The 18,414-nt window shown below is 36.7% G+C and overlaps 1 protein-coding gene across 1 annotated transcript; it reads left to right on the forward strand.

Annotated features, from left to right (window-relative positions):
- The first annotated feature begins 1,177 nt into the window (after positions 1 to 1,177).
- Positions 1,178 to 15,012, forward strand: LOC145775294 (ethanolamine-phosphate cytidylyltransferase-like). The gene is made up of 14 exons (XM_082586558.1): positions 1,178 to 1,266; positions 2,229 to 2,390; positions 2,682 to 2,748; positions 5,482 to 5,529; positions 5,915 to 5,951; positions 6,413 to 6,457; positions 8,263 to 8,355; positions 8,513 to 8,558; positions 8,903 to 8,979; positions 9,464 to 9,541; positions 9,976 to 10,041; positions 11,099 to 11,180; positions 11,313 to 11,385; positions 12,123 to 15,012. The coding sequence occupies exons 1-14, from the start codon at positions 1,185 to 1,187 to the stop codon at positions 12,208 to 12,210; spliced, it is 1,044 nt and encodes a 347-aa protein (XP_082442684.1). The 5' UTR covers positions 1,178 to 1,184; the 3' UTR covers positions 12,211 to 15,012.
- Positions 15,013 to 18,414: the final 3,402 nt, after the last annotated feature.

The raw sequence follows: 18,414 nt of genomic DNA on the forward strand, positions 1-18,414 counted from the left end.
GATAACGGAAAGCGAGGCGCAACAAGGAGTAGATGCTTACAATAATTTGACGTCTACTGGAGTTAACAATGCAAATAGGGTGATATTTTTATAAAAGAATCTCCCAGCTGGGCACGTGTCTAAGCGCCGGCGAAGTAGGAAGTAACCCAAATAAAACATCCAGCAATAGTAAGATTGAATCAATCTCTTCGTCTGGTGTAGTCTTAAGAAAATTAGTTTTTTCTTGTAATCTTGTGGTCCTTACAATCACCTCGGCAATTGCCGACGCTAATTTCGAAAAGTGTGGTTAGTCTTTCTCACAAAGACTGCGTTTAGCGTCGCTGCAGCAATTAAGCTTTAATAGGTTGGATGTTTTCTTTCTTGCATCTTGCGATCTTATGAGCGCTGCTAAACTAAACAAACTTCTTTTATGTTTTCCGTTGCAACCTAAAAAGCGCATGACTCGTGACCTGTTATCTTTAAAGTAGCGCCTTCGGATTAGCCGGATTTTGATTAGCAAAAGCGATTGTTTTAGTACGTCTTTAGTTTGTATCGGTTATTTTATTGTCATGTTCATTATGATGTCTTATTCACATTCCCTTACGCTGACCGGGAACTGAAGTTTCATTGTGACGTAACCAAAGTGAGACCATTCCGAGAAAAAATCAAATTGCCGACGCAAATTCGGAGAAAAAATCAAACATGGCTTTCTCTCACCATGAATTGCCAGCTGTGGCAGTTGCCGTAGCAACAACAATGCAGTGAGGACCGCATTTTTTCCACGCAGCGTTGTTGCGAAATTGTTTTGTTCTGTCGGATACCTAGCGAGAGACATAGCGTAAAACAAGAAGTTGCGCTGCAGTTGGTTGGATAGTCCAGCGTTTAAGAAAAACGGAAATAATTGTAACGAACACTTCATAAGTGTCATGAAAACAGGGTGGGCGAAACATATTTTGCCCACCCTCGTTTCACGGCAGGGTGGGCGTCGCCCACCCGGCCCACCCTATTTCGACGCCTATGTATTCATGTGATATTTCAACAATCAGCTACAAAGGGAATGGTAGATATAATAGATATGTGTTAAATTAAATCAAAACTGTTTTGAGTAAAGATTTAAGAATTGTTTTATTTCTTTTACTAGCATGGTAGTTGCTTTCAATGATATGTTGTATTGTGTGCTATGTTTAAGTTTTTTCAGTTTTGATATGACTCATTTTGGTCATGCAAATGTCTTGAGACAAGCCAAACAGTTGGGAGATGTTTTGGTGGTTGGCATTCATAGCGATGGTATGTTGTTTGGTGTTTTTCAAATCAAGCAATAAAGTATCTTATCTTGAAATAAAATTTTTGTCTACTATTGTTGGGTTCTCATCCCAATTTTTGAACTTGTCCAAATAGGAAACCAACAGTGTTAGACAAAAAATTGTGGATAACTGGATATCAAGTATGCAAAATAAACCTTACTGTCTGATAGTCTTGCATGTACGATGTACATGTACCAGTACCTTGTGGTAATTTTTTCTGTAGTTTCTGTTTCCTAACAATATACATTTTCTTTGCGTCAATTAATTTCAGTGTTGTGAATTACAAGTCTTTGTAACAAGTTGTGAACCTTCAAAACCAGGTTTCAAATAGTGAAAACCTATGTTGCAAGTACTATTTAAGTATAAGTAGGCCTACCTCACAAATATAAATACAAATAACCTGTTTTAGCCTGATACTATGGGTTTGCTGTGGTAGTAGCTGTTTGCACTTTCGGAACAGTTCCCTAATCATGTGATTGTGCAATGATTAAGTTGGAGTCGAGTACCTATCGTTGTTTTAATTTGTAATGAGAATATGTCTAGTAATAATATGGTCCCGTCCCATCATAAACCTGATATAAAATTAAAAATGAGCCGTATCACTAAAAGACCTTAGCTGTTGTGACAGCTGTTGTGAAAATGACAATAAGTAAAACCATAACATTGTTATTATTATTTGGGAAGTAAACAACCATCATGCTGTTAAAAGCAAAACTCAATCAATTGCATAAGTGGTTCACATTTGTGCTTTAAAGGTGTAATTTGCTTGCCAAAGAAAACGTTTTTTTCACAAACTTTCGACTTCAACTTTTGGTACGACAGTATTACTTTGATGCCAATCCACATTAAAAAACAGCTTATTTTTAAACTAAAATATAGAATCTATTTAAACATTATGTGTGAGATCATCATTGTTAACTGTGTGTTTAATTATTTTTCTCTCAGATGAAGTAATGAAACATAAAGGACCACCTGTGTTTAACGAAGACGAACGCTACAAGATGGTTGACGCCATTAAGTGGGTTGATGAAATTGTAACCAATGTTCCATACCATGTCGTGGTAGAAACGTTGGATAAAAATAATTGTGATTTTTGTGTCCATGGAGGTTAGTTGTTCTGTTATCTGCTTGCCAGTAGCATTTTAACAAATATATATATATATATTGTGTGCTGTGTATCAACTACCAGTATGCATATTTTATGCATGAAGACTGCAGCACTTCTGCTTTTTTTAACAATTTTCTTACAACGCCACAAAATAGTTTACAAGGCTTTAGTTTTCACGATGTGCATTAAAACTCATTAGTTTCATTACATCAGGACTGCTGTCAAAATTGTAAACTTTTGATTTGCCAGTTGTCACTGGTGCATTACTCGCAAAGCATATTGTTTTGCAGATGATATCTCTCCAGCTGCATCCGGAGAAGATAGTTTTCTTAGCGTGAAAAGGGCTGGTAGATACAGGTGTGTTCATTTTGCAGAAGTTTAATGATTTAGTGGTATTTTGGTTACCTAGGTGTGGTGTATTTTACGTTAGACAGACCTTTTCAGTATCATTTGATATATAATCCAACTTTCTTACACAAACTCTAGTGGTGTCAAATGTAGCATCATGTGTTTGAACCAAAGTTGGATCAATTACATAGTTTTCAGTTCAATTATATTACAATTTACACCATCAAATTTTTTAATTACTTAACGATTGTTTCACTGCTTAAATACAAATCGTGCAATTCTTTATTTTAACGTTCAAAGTAACATTGTAGGCCTACATAGGCGTCGAAATAGGGTGAGCCGGGTGGGCGGCGCCCACCCTGCCGTGAAACGATGGTGGGCAAAATATGTTTTGCCCACCCTGTTTTGATTGACACTTATGAAGTGTTCGTTACAATTATTTCCGTTTTTGTTAAACGCTGAATTATCCAACCAACTGCAGCGCAACTTCTTGTTTTACGCTATGTCTCTCGCTAGGTATCCGACAGAACAAAGCAATTCCGCAACAACGCTGCGTTAAAAAAAAGGCGTTTGGGCACGCTTTGATATCAAGCCAATACGGTGTAAAACCGCCGAACTCATCTTTCTCTCTCTCTTGGGACGTCGCACGTTGAAAACCTGTCTAGAGCAGAAGGGTCTGCTACTATTCGGTGAGAGCCTTTTTCGGTGAGAGCCTTTTTCGGTGAGAGCCCTATTCGGTGATTTTTTTGAATTTTTTTTTGAAAATTATCGGGTACTGTAGCCTAATTAAAACCCTTAACCCCAAACCCCCTAACCCAAAAACCCAAACCCCTAAAAAAACCCAAAAAACCCCAAACCCCCAAAAAACCTCAAACCCCCAAAAAAACCCAAACCCCCAAAAAACCCCAAACCCCCAAAAAACCCCAAATCCCCAAAAAACCCCAAATCCCCAAAAAACCCCAAACCCCCAAAAAACCCCAAACCCCCAAAAAACCCCAAACCCCCAAAAAACCCCAACCCCAAAAACCCCCAACCCCAAAAACCCTCAACCCCCAACCCCAAAAAACCCCAACCTCAAAAACCCCAACCCCAAAACCCCCCATACCCCCTAACCCCAAAAACCCCCAACCCCTATCCCCTAACCCTATAACGGCAATGATAATTAGGCTACGGCGCGCAATAATTTAAAAAAAAAAACTCACCGAATAGGGCTCTCACCGAAAAACGCTCTCACCGAAAAAGGCTCTCACCGAATCGGACTCACCGAATCGGGCCATTCCGAGAGCAGAAAGCCAAGACAATTAGAATCCGCGTGGCCTAGCTTTTTGTGGTAATCGAAATTGCGCTGACAAGTGTGTCTGTACTTGAAACGCTAAATGGGATACGCGCATTTACCGCACTCCTATCTTCTGCATTTACCGCACTCCATATACCACTCCAATATCGTCGCGGTTAGAAACAAAAATCAGCATCTGCATTCTGCAAACCATTTTCGGTACTTACTGCATTGTTGTTGCTACGGCAACTGCCACAGCTGGCAATTCCTGGTGAGAGAAAGCCGCGTTTGATCTTTTTTCCGAATGGTCTCTGTTTCGTTACGTCACAATCAAACTTCAGTTCCGGATCAGCGTAAGGGAATATGAATATGACATCATAATGAACATGGCAATAAAATAACCGAAACAAACTAAAGATGTACTGAAACAATCGCTTTTTACAAATCTTTCCTCACAAACTTGTTGCTGAGCATGCTGGGTATAAATTGGGGCACCGCGCGATGTTGTCATTTCATCATTGAAAAGTTAAACATGAAGCAAAGTCAAACATCTATTCGCGCTTTCTTAAAACCAGCTTCCAAAAGGTCTTTGTGAGAAAGACTAACCATTGCGAATTTGCGAACATACACATTCAATGAAATCTGTTTGAAAACTCTCGCCCACCCAGAATTCCTCTCTTCTAAGAAAAAGTCGACGCCTATGGGCCTACATAAGCTGGCAATGATCTCAGTTGGCGATTTTAAGTAGATACTAAAGACTTCAGTCGACTGGTACAATTAGTTTTATATCAAAACTAATATTACACACGACCACGTAAAAGGCTGTCCTGGCATCATCTTAATTGGGAACAAAACCGGCAACTAGAACTCTGAAGACGTTGCATTCCTCCGCATTGGGCAGAAGCGCGAATTAATTACAGAGTATGCCTGCCGCCAGCAGGCAAGTCATGCCATTGAAAGTAAAGGTGAAATAACGTAAAAACAACGCCAACATGATTACAACCCCACTGTTTCCTGGATGATTATTTACAGTTTGATTTTTTCAAAGACAAATAGAATTGCATTTGATAAAGATTAGCTTGCATTGTAGAAAGTTTTGAATCCCAATTAATGACTCAACAAAAGTGCCGATGTCATGCACCACATGTAATAGTAATTTAAACATTTTTTTTGGAAATTGCAATTAACACAACAACAAAAAGTCTTATTTACAGTAAAATGTGTCATTATTTAAATTCAATAACAATTGTAATTGATCCAATTTTGGTTTGAACATGCATTAAAACCTGCTTTATTGTTATTGAAAAAAAACTAGCTCAATGCTGAAACGAAATTGGAACATTTTTAAATATTGCAATAAAACATTGCTTGCAGCTTCTGGTGATGTGATACTTCAGCTTTAAGTTTGAAAGGCATTGTGTTGGTAGTTGGTTGATGCGTTTCGTAACAAGTTACTTTTTTTATAGAGAAGTCAAAAGAACTCAAGGCATTTCAACTACCGATATAGTTGGAAGGTTTGTGATTTTACTGACTTGCAATAATTAGACCGCTGGTATAATTATGGCATAGCCTACTTTTTAAAGAAAGTTGCATGTTGCTTGGAAATCTAGTCGTACAGTCTGCTCTTTTCGTTCCGCTGAGTCGCAGTAAAGCGTCTTAGGCGTCCAACCCAGGCAGCGAAGTTCGTCATATTTGCATTGACGTAATATAAAAATGACAGATTTTGCTGTCTGGGAACTATACCAAGCGACGAAACGTAACCAATGTCCAGATGTAAAATCAGCCGTAGAATTACGAGCAGTTTATCATGACTGGTGGCATGTAAAAATCTAGGAAAGTAGCATTTTAATTCTCATACTTACTGGTTTTTGAAGTGACATAACGTATGTATTTATGTAGGATGCTGCTGATGACAAAAACACATCACAAACGAGTAGTAAGTTTTACTAAAAAATTTAGTACTTTGAATTTTATGTTTGTATTTCTAAGTTTATTCCGAAAGGTAGTTTAGATGTTGGCCGAAGCTTTGAGTTGTATTTGAAATGTCATATGTTGTCATTAATTGTTTCATTTTCAAATACATGATAATTTTTTTTTTGTGTAGCACTTTCATTGCAAACGAAGCACATTTGTAGGTATGCACTCGATTAAATACACTATTTCTTATCTAGAGTGACTAAACTGATCATGTCTCATATTACTTCAGTAGAGTATATTCGTTTATATTCAGCTCTCGTTTTAAATTCCGAAATCTCTCTCGGCCGTGAGCCACTCTTCACCTTGTAATGTCACTGTGGTGTATGCAGTGAGATCAGGCTGATGGTTCCTCGGTGAATGTTGATGTCAACTGTAGCACTTCTCGTTTACTTTGGTTTTAACCGAATGATGCTTCCCCAGGGTGATGACATTTCTGATACCACAGAAGTTTACAACATGCAAAAGGTAATGCTAAAAGTTGAATGAGTCTGTTCACCTGACATTTAGTTAAATAACATGATACGTTCTTTTGGTGTAAACTAAGCTAAACTATCACAAGGTGTTGCAGGCGACAATCTGCTTTTATTCTGACGTTTCATCAATCAGACACTGCTGATTTCTTTAGGGGACTAGATCAGGAAATGACCTGTCTAGCATGGCAGAACACAGCATCATTGTGGTTCAACCATTTCGCCATTGAATTTTTCATTACTCAGATGGAATATCTTTCGGGGCGGCTGAGTAACAATCAATCTGCAGAAGCTTGATTTATAGACTTAATAGTGAGGGAGCGTCAGGGTTGAGAAAAACCCGAGTTTAGGTTTTTTTTTAAAAAAACGTTTTTTTTGGGTTTTATTTGAAAAAGATGCAAAAAAGGTAGATTCATGCTTATTTCACCTCAAATACTACTTTTTACCAATGAAGTGCCTCTCACTCACAGTACATGCTGGCATAACTCAATAAAATAATGCACTAGGGCTGTGTAACTATGAGGCCTTCTTGCATAAATGAGTTTTAGTGTAGTACAAAGTGGCATTACTTGATTTTTGTGTACAGAAATATCCACTGTATTTTCAATTTATCCTTGGAAATTTCCTTCACAATCACATCCTTAAGTCCTAATTTGAAGTTTGTTTTAAGTGCCTTGTAGTACTTTGGTTCATTTTTTCAATTTTCTGATAAAAATTGGACAAATATGATGCTCTGGGTTTTTTTGGTTTTTTTAAGTGGGTTTTTTGGGTCGGGTAAAATACTGACAACCCTGGGGAGCGTCCCTTCCTTGAAATTGAAATTTTTTTCTTACTCAGCTAGCAGACGTTGAATCAATGTCGATTGTTAAACCGACCAGTTTTGATAGTTTGGCCCGCTAAACTACCGGAGTGTTGTTCAATTATTTCTTTGTTTTCATTTAAAAACTCTCACTGGGCCAATTAGGCTACAGATCTATGAGCTCTATCTCAGCTAGAAAAATGTGTCTTTCTCACATTGGTTCCACGTCTTCAGACGTTAAATCAATATTCAACAAATAAATTTGTTATCTTTGATTGTGGGAGAACGTTTCACCATTGACCTTCTGATACAAAATTATTCAGCTCGACAGTGAGAATGTAAGTCATATGTGAGGATTCTTGGAGTGTGTATTTTTTTCGTAACAGTTACTTTCTATTTATTTTTTGGGCGTGTTGATTTGTGTTTTTATTTGTGGACTCTGCATAGCGCAATAACTTGATACTGCAGAAAGGTTTCTTTATGATTTCTGATTACTTTTGTGTGTTATTGCATCATGTAAGTTCTGTTTTGTTTTTTAATAAGCAATGTCTTGTTCGTAAAAATTGTTTTCCGAAAAAGTTTGTCTCACAATCAAAATTCTTCTTGTTTTTCGGCAGCCAATTGTAGCAAGAATTGATAGCGATATACACCGTGTGTACACTTCAGTATCGCATCACTAATTCTTTCTTTTTTTTTAATTGCCAGGCCATAGTACACACTTTTATATACCTTTCATGAAACTTTCCGTTTCGTTCTACAGTGGAGACCCAAAAGAGTTTCTTCTAAACGCTAACGAACTTGGGTGTTTTCCTACAAAATTTTCATATTAGAGTTCCATTGTTGATGGGCACGCGCCTTCACATCCTACAGACTTCCTTCATACACAGCACCTCGCTAGGGGGGGTCTTATTTATGTGGTTCATTTTTGTCTTGTCACAGTGTTCACCTTACTTGTGAAACCTTTTGTCAAAAACTGAAAGCATTATTCACATTACATACAGGGTCGCAACGCTTCCGCACCGTTAACATGCATTTCACAATTCCTTGCTACTTCCAACAGAATATCACAATTTTCAAGCGGAAAGCAACCCAAGGTATTGTCACAGTTTAAACATATCAAAATGCGTTGATTTGTAATTGTTATGTATTGTGATATAGGCTTGCAATTGTCTAATTCTCAGCTAGCCAATATTGAAAAGACATATTTGCTAGCTGGCCTGTTGTTCAATCATATTGTTCTTGTTGTTTCAGGCCGGAGACAAAGTGGTTTACGTCTCCGGAGTCTTCGACTGCTTTCGTATCCTTCTCAAGCATTTCAGTTCATTTCTATTGTTCAGAACGATTTTCGAAGTCAGCCATCAACCTGGTCTCGGTTTTGAAAAGTTTGAAAGTTGTGATGCTGCTCTGAAAGATCCCTATAAGCAAATTAGTACATTGAACATTGAATTATCGTCTGTAAACGTTGAGTTAATGTAAAAATGCACTAGTTTACCGACTGATATTGCGATATCGTCGGGGAGAAAGCGTGTTGAAATTGTATCCTACTCCATGGTTCGACGTATTTCCATTGTGTTTACCGCATAAAGTAACGTTGCGATTATATAATGGTTATCTTTCTTATCGACGTATCTCGTATGCAAGATGTTGGCCATTTATCTTTTCTGGAGAAAGCTGTCGAACTTGGTGACTTCCTGATAGTTGGAATTCACAACGATCAAGTAAGTTTTTTTTTAGAATATAAAATATTAAAAATATGGTCTTTCAAAATATAAACCAGTGTGGCATACACATAACCGTTCACTGTTTCTTTTGTTCATTCACACTCGCCGTTAATTGTTTTTTAATAAATACAGTAGTTTAATGCACAGTTTTTTAACTTATTTTTTTTAAGGGGCGGTTTTGTCGATTACTCAGGCGTACAAGTGCTCAGCAGTCAGCACTAACTAGTCTTTTGTGTCGACGCCGTCAGTCTTTGTTTTGATTTCACTTTTTACCGTTTCATATTGCTTTGTTTGCTAAGACATTCGTTAAAAAGTACAAATCAGAATAAGTCTGCAACACTACTATATTTTACACTAATTAATTTAAATAGAAGCACCCCATACAACAAATCAGTCATTTTTTGCATTAATCAACGTCTTCTAGACGTTGAATCAATGTAAAAAATGACTGATTTGCTGGGACACGACAAATGTTTGACAGGTTGCAAACAGATATCTCGGAAGCAACTACCCAATCATGAATCTACATGAGCGCATACTGTGCGTTTTAGCCTGCAAAGTAAGTGCTTCCTTTCCTGTGCATTTCCATGTGATCAGGAGACATATTGAATCAAATTTTTAACAATTATTTTCCCAGCATTACTGAAACATAAACAAACATATGTACAACAAACACGCCTGCCGTGATTAAAATGTCTTGTAATCTATCTGCTTATGCGTTTTCCGTCCCGCAAACTATACAAAATGTATACACTTGTTGTTTGAAAGTTTGTTTGATAGCTTAAAACGGTCTCTCTCTTGGTGTTTCTCTGAACAGAGGTTTAGGTTGCCAACAGTTCATGTTTTAGTTTTCATCTAATCATTGCAATCAATAGTTTTCTGGTCTTAGCTAAAACCGTATCAACAAATGTTTTACTTTTTAAGTTTTTATGTAATCTTCTGTTGGTAAAACAATATCGAAATTTAGTAATTTTTGTTGTGTTTGTTGTACAGCATGTCGACGAAGTTGTCATTGGAGCTCCGTACAACGTTACTGATGATCTTATCGACCATTTCAATGTGAGACACTTTTCCTTCAATAAATCCCAACCTTTTTTTATGTCAGAGCCAAATTTAAAACCCAAAGTTTTTCAGAGCCGCAAGAATTTTTTTTTATAAAGATTGAAGAAAATCGAAAAGCACAGATACACAGCGAAAGTATAATAAATATTTTTTCTAATCAACCACCTCATGACTCGTGAGGCGCTCCCGTGATTCAAGTCAAGTTCAATCGACTGCAATCATGAGTTGGTCGGTCCTCATCTAGCGATTCCAAATGCAACCCGGTTTTAAAGAAGAAAATGTTCACTGTGTCATTCTTGAGTGCCCGCCCAAACAACCAAATGGGATGCCCCTGGCATAGTGGTGCTGAATGAAGCTGCTATGGACTGCCTTGCCATAACCTACTTTGAAGTTTGAAAAGTTGTTCTTCCATCAGTGCCACGCAAAATAATCATTAATAATGCTGCCGGTACACAAGTCGTGTTATTATACCCACGGCTATAGAGTCGGAAGGATTTTGCCATGTCCGGAACCGTCAAAAAAAGGCCGACTTAGGCTTATACAAAACGATAAACAATAAAAATTTTGTTTGCAACCTTTTTTAAAACATTATTTCTTATTCTCTGTATTGCGCTTTGACACTTTACCAGAAAATGGAAGTGTTTGTTCTTATCAGTTTTATGAAAGTCGCAATTTAAGTAACATTAAATTTAAAAAAAATAACAACAAAATTTAAAAAAAATCCGGCAAAACTGATGCCGAAGTTGTAGTTGACCAGTTTATAAATCGAGGAGTCGGAGTCGTATATTTTTCGCCCGACTACACTGCTCTGATTATAACGCTACTGCTTTTGTTTACACTGATGAGAGCCTTTACGGAGTTGCATGAGGGTGATAAGCCGCATGCTCTTGGGGCCACAGTAGAAAATTTTTAGCTTGTTATGGTGATCGCATCTTCTTTGATTAAATGGAGGAAAAAATTTTATACTACTGTTTGTAAATCAGTATGAATGCGGTGGTGCTTCGTGATCTACAGAAGTCAGTAGTCAACTTGTCTTTTAAACCTTTAATTCCAGGTCAGTGTTGTCGCTCATGGCATTTCACCAATAATAGCTGATGAATCTGGTGCCGACCCGTATCAAGCAGCAAAGGATAGAGGTAAGAAAACTTTTTGGTTCTAGTTGTTGTTTTTGCAAGCTTATATCACAGTTCAAAGACATGTGAGTTTAAACTCATGACTTAAACACTTGACCTTGCGTAAGATTTTACCAAAAGATTTTTTTGCTTCAGGTATTTTTCAACTCATCGAAAACAGAAATCCATTGACTACTTCAGATATTATCGATCGCATTATTGAAAATAGGTATGTTTATAAGAATTGCTCAATGCTTGATTTCCTTAATTACAATTAAGAGTAATCATTACATTGGTCTACAAAAAAGTTTTTTTTCTGCGGTTTGGACGTTGACAACTGATTTCAGGTAATTTTGGGGTGCGGAATCCGAATCTGAACTCAGGTTTTTACTATCACATCAAATTTCTGAGAGGTGATAACAAAAATACTTTATTTTTGCCAAAAGTGAAAGATTTGGCTTTGCGTTTACCACCAACATATGCAGTGCTATAGCGAAAGGTTAGTGTTAGACAGGCCAAAACAGCTTAAATAAGGTTACTGAACAAGCATCACCATAGGCCTGCTTAAATCTTTGTGGTTTCATGCAAAACATTGTCGGGGGAGGGGTCAGTTATACTTTTAGCTTATTATTACTGCATGGTTAATAATGGTGCTTAGAAAACAAATTGGTATCAAAATTGTAGTTTGTGGGTGTATTTCAGCTACTTATGCACCCATGGCCTGGATTTCTGAATATAGCACAATGTGTATGTGTGATAAACGCAACGTCAAATTTTCCACTTTTGACAAAAGTAACAATTTGTTGTTATCATATCTCACAAACCTGACGTGATAGGCAAAATCTGAGGTCAGATTCAGATTCAGCACCCCAATATTACTCTAAATCAGTTTTCAAAGTTCATACCAGAAAAATCGTGTAGACCAGTGTTATATTTTGCAAACGGATTGTTTTTTATATCTTTCAGAGATAAATACTATCAACGGAACAAAGTCAAAGAAGCCAAAGATATGAAAGTTTATCAACTTCAACGAAGTCAGAATGCGAAGAAGTAAATTGTCTCGACAAATGGCATGGTGACATCATCCCATCGTTGCAACTTATTTTTTACATCGTCATTATAAAAAGGCAACTTTTGCCAGCTGAGGATTCGGTGAATGATTAAACTGTCTTCCAGCCATTGGGATGGTACGCACTTGTACGGATGAAAATTGTGCATGATTTTTACTTTTTGGTATATGCAATAATTCAATTAAGTCTTATAACATGTGTCTAGCACTAGCGAACGTGTATCAGTATTTTCATACAGTTGACTCAATTATTATAAATATTCTCACTTCATTTGTCCACTTTGTCTGTTGGCACGGTTTTTATTGAGCGTACTAACGTTAACCTCACGTGTAAGTTTGATGGCTGGTTTGCTGCTAGTGACTAACAGGGTTGCAGTTTTCCCCGCGTTTTTGGGCTAGTTTTGCTTTTGTTGTGGTTTATAATTTAGAGTGCACGTTTACCCAAGAACAGAGCTTTTGAGGCTGTTTTGTAACAGGTTTGCGAGTTTGGTCTAAATGGCAAATGATGTTTTTGACCGTGGAAGTCACGCTGAATTTTGGGTCAATTTCTTGGCTCAATAGACGGTTAGTGCACTAGTTGATATCAAAATGAAACAAGAAGTCTTCTTGATTAGGCATTTATACTACTTAATACGGGGAGCATTGGACTTGGAGCAATATGTTCTGCCTGACTGGTCTGGATTTTAGAAATGTTTAGCAGCAACGAGTCACCATCATCAATGCACTCGTTTATTTGAAAGGAAAAATGCTGACTCTTTTAGTTAACGTATAATGTTTTTGTTCAGGGTTGCCAGATTACACAAATTTCACAAATTTGGCCCTTTTTAGAGGCAGTTGGCGCAAAAAAAATTGTTTGGCCCCTTGTCCCTTTGTTATCAATATTTGGCTCTTTTTGGAAGCAGTTGGCACATACTAGTATCAAACGAGCTATTTCAATGGATGTCTTTTGGAAATTGAGATTGAAAAGTATTATTACGATTTTTTAGACAGTGCTTGGTGTATTTTATCATTAGTTATCTGGCAACCCTTATCTCTCGAACACAAGATTCTAGTGGAAACACTGTAGAAGATGAAGATTTGGAATTGTTCTTGTAGAATGTAGACTGTGTTGTTGTAACGTTATTGACGTTGTTAACGTTATTATGTATTATTAACAACGTTATTAACGTTATTGAACAATTGGCTGTTTTTTACCCAGTTTGGCCCGTTTTTCGACATTGTTTGGCTCTTTTTCTCAAAAGCTGTCTGACTCTGACAACCCTGTTTTTGTTGTTAATGAAACAAAATAAGTAAGTGTGCCTTTTCAGGCCCACTTACTTAGAGCTGTAGCGAGTGAAGTAAATTAAGAGTTGATCTTCGCTCGCTCGGCCTTCCGGCCTCCTCAATGCAGTAAGTATGCACTGGGTATGGGTATGCTTTAAGTTTTAGAGTATTTTCACTAGATTAATGCATTCGCCCATCTCGCATGTGTGTGTGTGCGGGCCTTGATTGGGAATGTGAGATTTACCGATTGATGCGCATCTTACCTGCTGCTGTTGCGCAACAATTTTTTCGTTAGCAATGTTTTGGTGTGAATATTAGTCTGTATCACTTTTTTGTCTATTTCTTTCTATGCAGAGCACAATTATGAAATGGTTTTACTGATCTTATTTACCTTCTCTACCTTTTTAGATAAATGGAGATAGATATATTTACCTTGTAACTTAGCACTAATATTTTGTAGGATTTCGTTATTGTATATTAAATGTTTGATAATAGTCTGATGGGAAAATTACATTGGTAAACAAGCTAAAAAATCCTGCTTTTTATATAATAAAACCTTGAGTTCAGTATTTCAACTAAGTTGGCTTAAAATTCACAGTGAAAATTATCCTACTATATGATTTTATTTGAAAATTGAAGAGTTCAAAATCTTCTAAAATGCCGAAAAACTGTACAGATGTATCTTATGCAATATGCATGTATTGTATACATCTGTTATCGTACTAATCGAGCAAAAGCTTTTTGCGCCCACGCTTGAAGAGACAAATAGTGAGCTAAAGTACAACATGAGCAATTGACCATCAATGCATTGGTTAATACTTTTTAATTAATGCTCAACATGTCTGTGTAACTACCTAGGTTGAAATCAATCATATACTTCAACATGTTGATGCCATTCTGTAGTACTGCGATGCGAAGTATGCTTTGCAATTTTGGTTATTGTGGTCAGATTTTACCTATATTCGATGCGAATTGTGATTTTAACCACTTTGTTGCTGCAATTAATTTATCTTCTTTTTTTGCATACACAAGATTTATCTGCATATTTTTCCTTCAGTTGCACTGTCTTTCCTATGAAAATCGCAACTGTGTTGCTAACTTTATGTTACTTTCGCTTTTCCTTCACGAAATTGCACAAAATTTAGGGTTGTGGAGTTGGAAAAAAGCTATATGACTTCGGCTGTTGATTTTTAATGTACTGCTTTCGGTGTCAAGAGTTGCCAGATTTTTATGTTTAGATTATGGTTATTTTGTCCACTTATTTATCGAATTTAAGACAACAATATTTATGTGTATTTATTTAATGTATTGTGAAGAAAGGGGCGTTCGCTTGAACTGACGAGCCCAGCCTCATGGGCGAAATACGGTCTCTATCACTGTTAATTCTTGCTACAATTGGCTGCCGAGAAACATTCTATTTAATGTACATTGCATATTTTATGGGGAGAAGTTCATTATTTAATTCTCCAAGCACCTTCGAGAGATATGTTTTCGAAATAAATTTGTGCTGACGCGTAAAATGCTCTCATGGTCTGCCCTGTTATTTTTTATGTGACGTTCTGCTTCCGAACGTACATGTTGTCGACTTTATATAGGAAGGTGGGTGAACAAATCCGTAAAATGTTGTCTCAGGCAATTTTGATTATCGTGGTACACGAGATTTATATAAATCAGTTCCATAGTGTAGACTACTTAGACATTTTGAGTTTTCACAAGTGTCCAGTGGCATAACCATCAAAATGCAACCAATAAAACGTTAATCAGGGAAAACAGTTTTCGATTAGAATTCCGTCTCCAACAATGCAGTATCTTACATTAGCTCGCCTAATTTAACTTAAATTCGGTTACATTCGGTTTTCCTTGATCCAGCTGAAAACAGTAGCCTGTAGCCTATGTCACAATTGAATTGATGATGTGTTATCTTGATCTAGCTTGTTTGTTCTTCAGAAAATTCAGAAGCTGTCATTTGTGTCGCTTTTCTTTCGATTATAACCAAACTAGAATCACCAAGTGCAATTCGTATAACCAGGGGCGTAGTCATGGGGGCAATTTTTCCCCTTGAAATACTTTTGTATGTACAACCAACCAACAAACCTATAAGCTATAGACAGGGTTGGAAGTCGTTAGTCAAAAAGCAATGAATATTTCACTATTCGATAGTGCCCGAAAAAGCAATGACTTTCCGCTGTCGATACTTAAAAAAAGCAATGAATAGCAATTACTGAAAACATTGTATTTTATTGTATTTGCGTATTTAACGACCAGTGATGCCTGGTTGTTTTTTGAAAACAAGTAAGTGAATCTAAAAAACAAGCCCAAAACAGCAAATCAACACAAAAACAATCCCAATAGTTTGCAACCAATACCAATTAGTAGCATAAAGCACGCAGTTTAGCAGTTCAAAATTTTCAATACAACCTTTGCAGTCCATACATAACGTTTATTTCAAGAATGACATTTGTTTACGCCATCACAAGCAATAATTATCTTGAAAAGAAGGGATACAATGTTGATTACAATAAAAACATCGCAATTTCAATGTCAAAACCAAGTTAAAAAAGTTTGACTGGCCAAAAAACAAGCAACTCGCAAACTCAAAAAAAAAAAAAAAACAAGCCCAAACTTGCGGAAAAACCGCAAGGTTGGCAACACTGTTAACGACTCTCACTGGCATGGTTTTTCTGTACTGTGTCGCCGCAAAATTTTCCTTAATCCTTTAAAGTTCTAAAACCGGAAGGGGACTAGGTCGGATAGTAATCTGAAAACTAAATCTCGAAAGTTCGTTTTGACGACGAAGTAAGGGAACAACAAAAAATGATTCAGCAGTTCTAAATATCTATCAGGGAAAAACGAATAATGATTTTTTTGCTTACATAAAAAAGCAGTGAATAACGCGCATTCGATATTTATTTTTAAAAGGAATGCCCCAGGTATATGCATTCGATATTCAGAAAGCAACGAATAACGCTATTGAATAGTTTAAAATCAATTTACCACATGAAAAATACAGAGATTGCAACTTTCATGTTTAAATATTCAAAAAGCTACTTCCCACAACATTCAATGATATAATTATGTGTAAACAATCAAGTAGCCTAACAACAAGAAGTAACTTTCCTTATATTCCTATATAGCCTATTGCAGAATTGACACTTGCAAACAATCAATACGGTACATGGGGCCAACCCAACAGTTTGGAACAAGCTTCCAACTATTATAACTATACAAATATATATTACTATTATAAACATACTAATATATATATATTTTTTTTTGCCCAGCAATGATAGACCAATGTGTGTAGATTTATTAGCAAAATAGTAAGGTTGTAAATACTCCTACTGGCTTTCTGGTTCTTGTGTTTTTTGTCCACACAAGTTCTACGGAGTGTGCAGAAGTTTTTCCATCCTCTTTGACCAATCGCCATCTTTCGGTGAAGCGGTGGCCATGTGCTTCAACCAGTTGTTTTATATCAATATCTTGGACTGGATCGTCATGCTATTGTCTGTTTGTTTATCTATTTTTTCTAACGTAATATGTCGAATTTTTTTTCACTTCTATTATGGTTTAACGTGTAAAACATATGGTAACCCAAATTTCTCATATTACTGTGACATGCCACTACTACATCCCAGCTAGCGATGCCTGTCATTTTTGCATTAATTCAACGTTGGATCGGTGTGGAGGTGACGAGTTTAGCTGACTGGGGTATAAAATTATCGCTTTATCAACGCAACTTTATATCAAAGCACGCTTGATATCTTCAAGACATAACTTCCCTGGGTATAATTGAATTTCCGCAAGAAGATGATGTTGTTTTTTGCTAGTTTTTTTTTATTTGTTTTCGTCATTGATTCGTATCGCCAAGTTGTATCTATTTTGTGAGTCGTGCAAGGCCTGGTGCGTTGCGCTTGAAATGGCTTTGCCCGTGGTAGGATTTCTTTGTGGGGTTTTCTTTGCCTGCCTTGCTCTTCTTTACTATGAGCTAAACGCATCAAGACGTGTTCCCCTCACGACCATCAGCACTCTTGATAACGCACCATGGCCGATCTTCATAGCAACTGTCCATACAAATCTTAAATATATCAGCTAATGCTATTTGGGCTAATAAAACTATAGCCTAAATATATGTCGTTTTTTTATTTTTTTGTAACAGTTTCTTTTTTTATTTTCTCTTTATATCTTAAATTTTTCTGAAGGTGTTGCGACCGTGCCAAATTTCTCAACTCAATAACTTACTTCGGTCACAAGCACGTTTTAACGTTCGCGTTTTGTCGCTTCTACCTTTTTCTCGACCTTTGCTATGTTGACGTGTATTGTTTTTGATGTGATGATCAGAAATAAAAAACAACTGAACTGAATTAGTCGTTGCTTCCAACCCTGGCTATAGAAAAGTTTGTTAAAAATGGTGGGTTTCTTTGATCAAATTTATGCGGCATTCATTAATTTAACACTTTCACTGCTAATAGTAGTCAGATAGTCAGTGATATGCAATTTTGTTATTTAACGTTTTGTTTAGCAGTAGCATAATGCAATATCGAATGTTTGTTTTTCCGTACGACGCACACCTCAAATTTAATGTGAACTTTTAGATAAGTAGGCTGCTGTGTTGTATTTTGTACGAAATGTATTTATTGACATACTGAAGCCCACCGTTGAACCAACCATTTATAGGTCTCGTCCAGTCTATTGCTGTTTTTTTTATTTCTCTTAGTTGTAGCTTATAATTATTTTTGAAGAGGACACTATGTGGTGTCGAAAACGTTGGATTTAGTAGTTTTTTCATGTTTTTTGTGTGTTTAATGTTAAATCCGTTAACGTTACTGAGTGTTAAATGTATCTGGTACAAGCAGGGCCCGATTAACAATGAGGCACAGGCCTCGGGCCCCTTGGTTTTGGGGGCCCCCAATTTTTTTTACATTAGTA

The sequence above is a fragment of the Aplidium turbinatum genome, chromosome 8 (genome assembly GCF_918807975.1).
Source record: "Aplidium turbinatum chromosome 8, kaAplTurb1.1, whole genome shotgun sequence".
Classification (NCBI taxonomy): domain Eukaryota; kingdom Metazoa; phylum Chordata; class Ascidiacea; order Aplousobranchia; family Polyclinidae; genus Aplidium; species Aplidium turbinatum.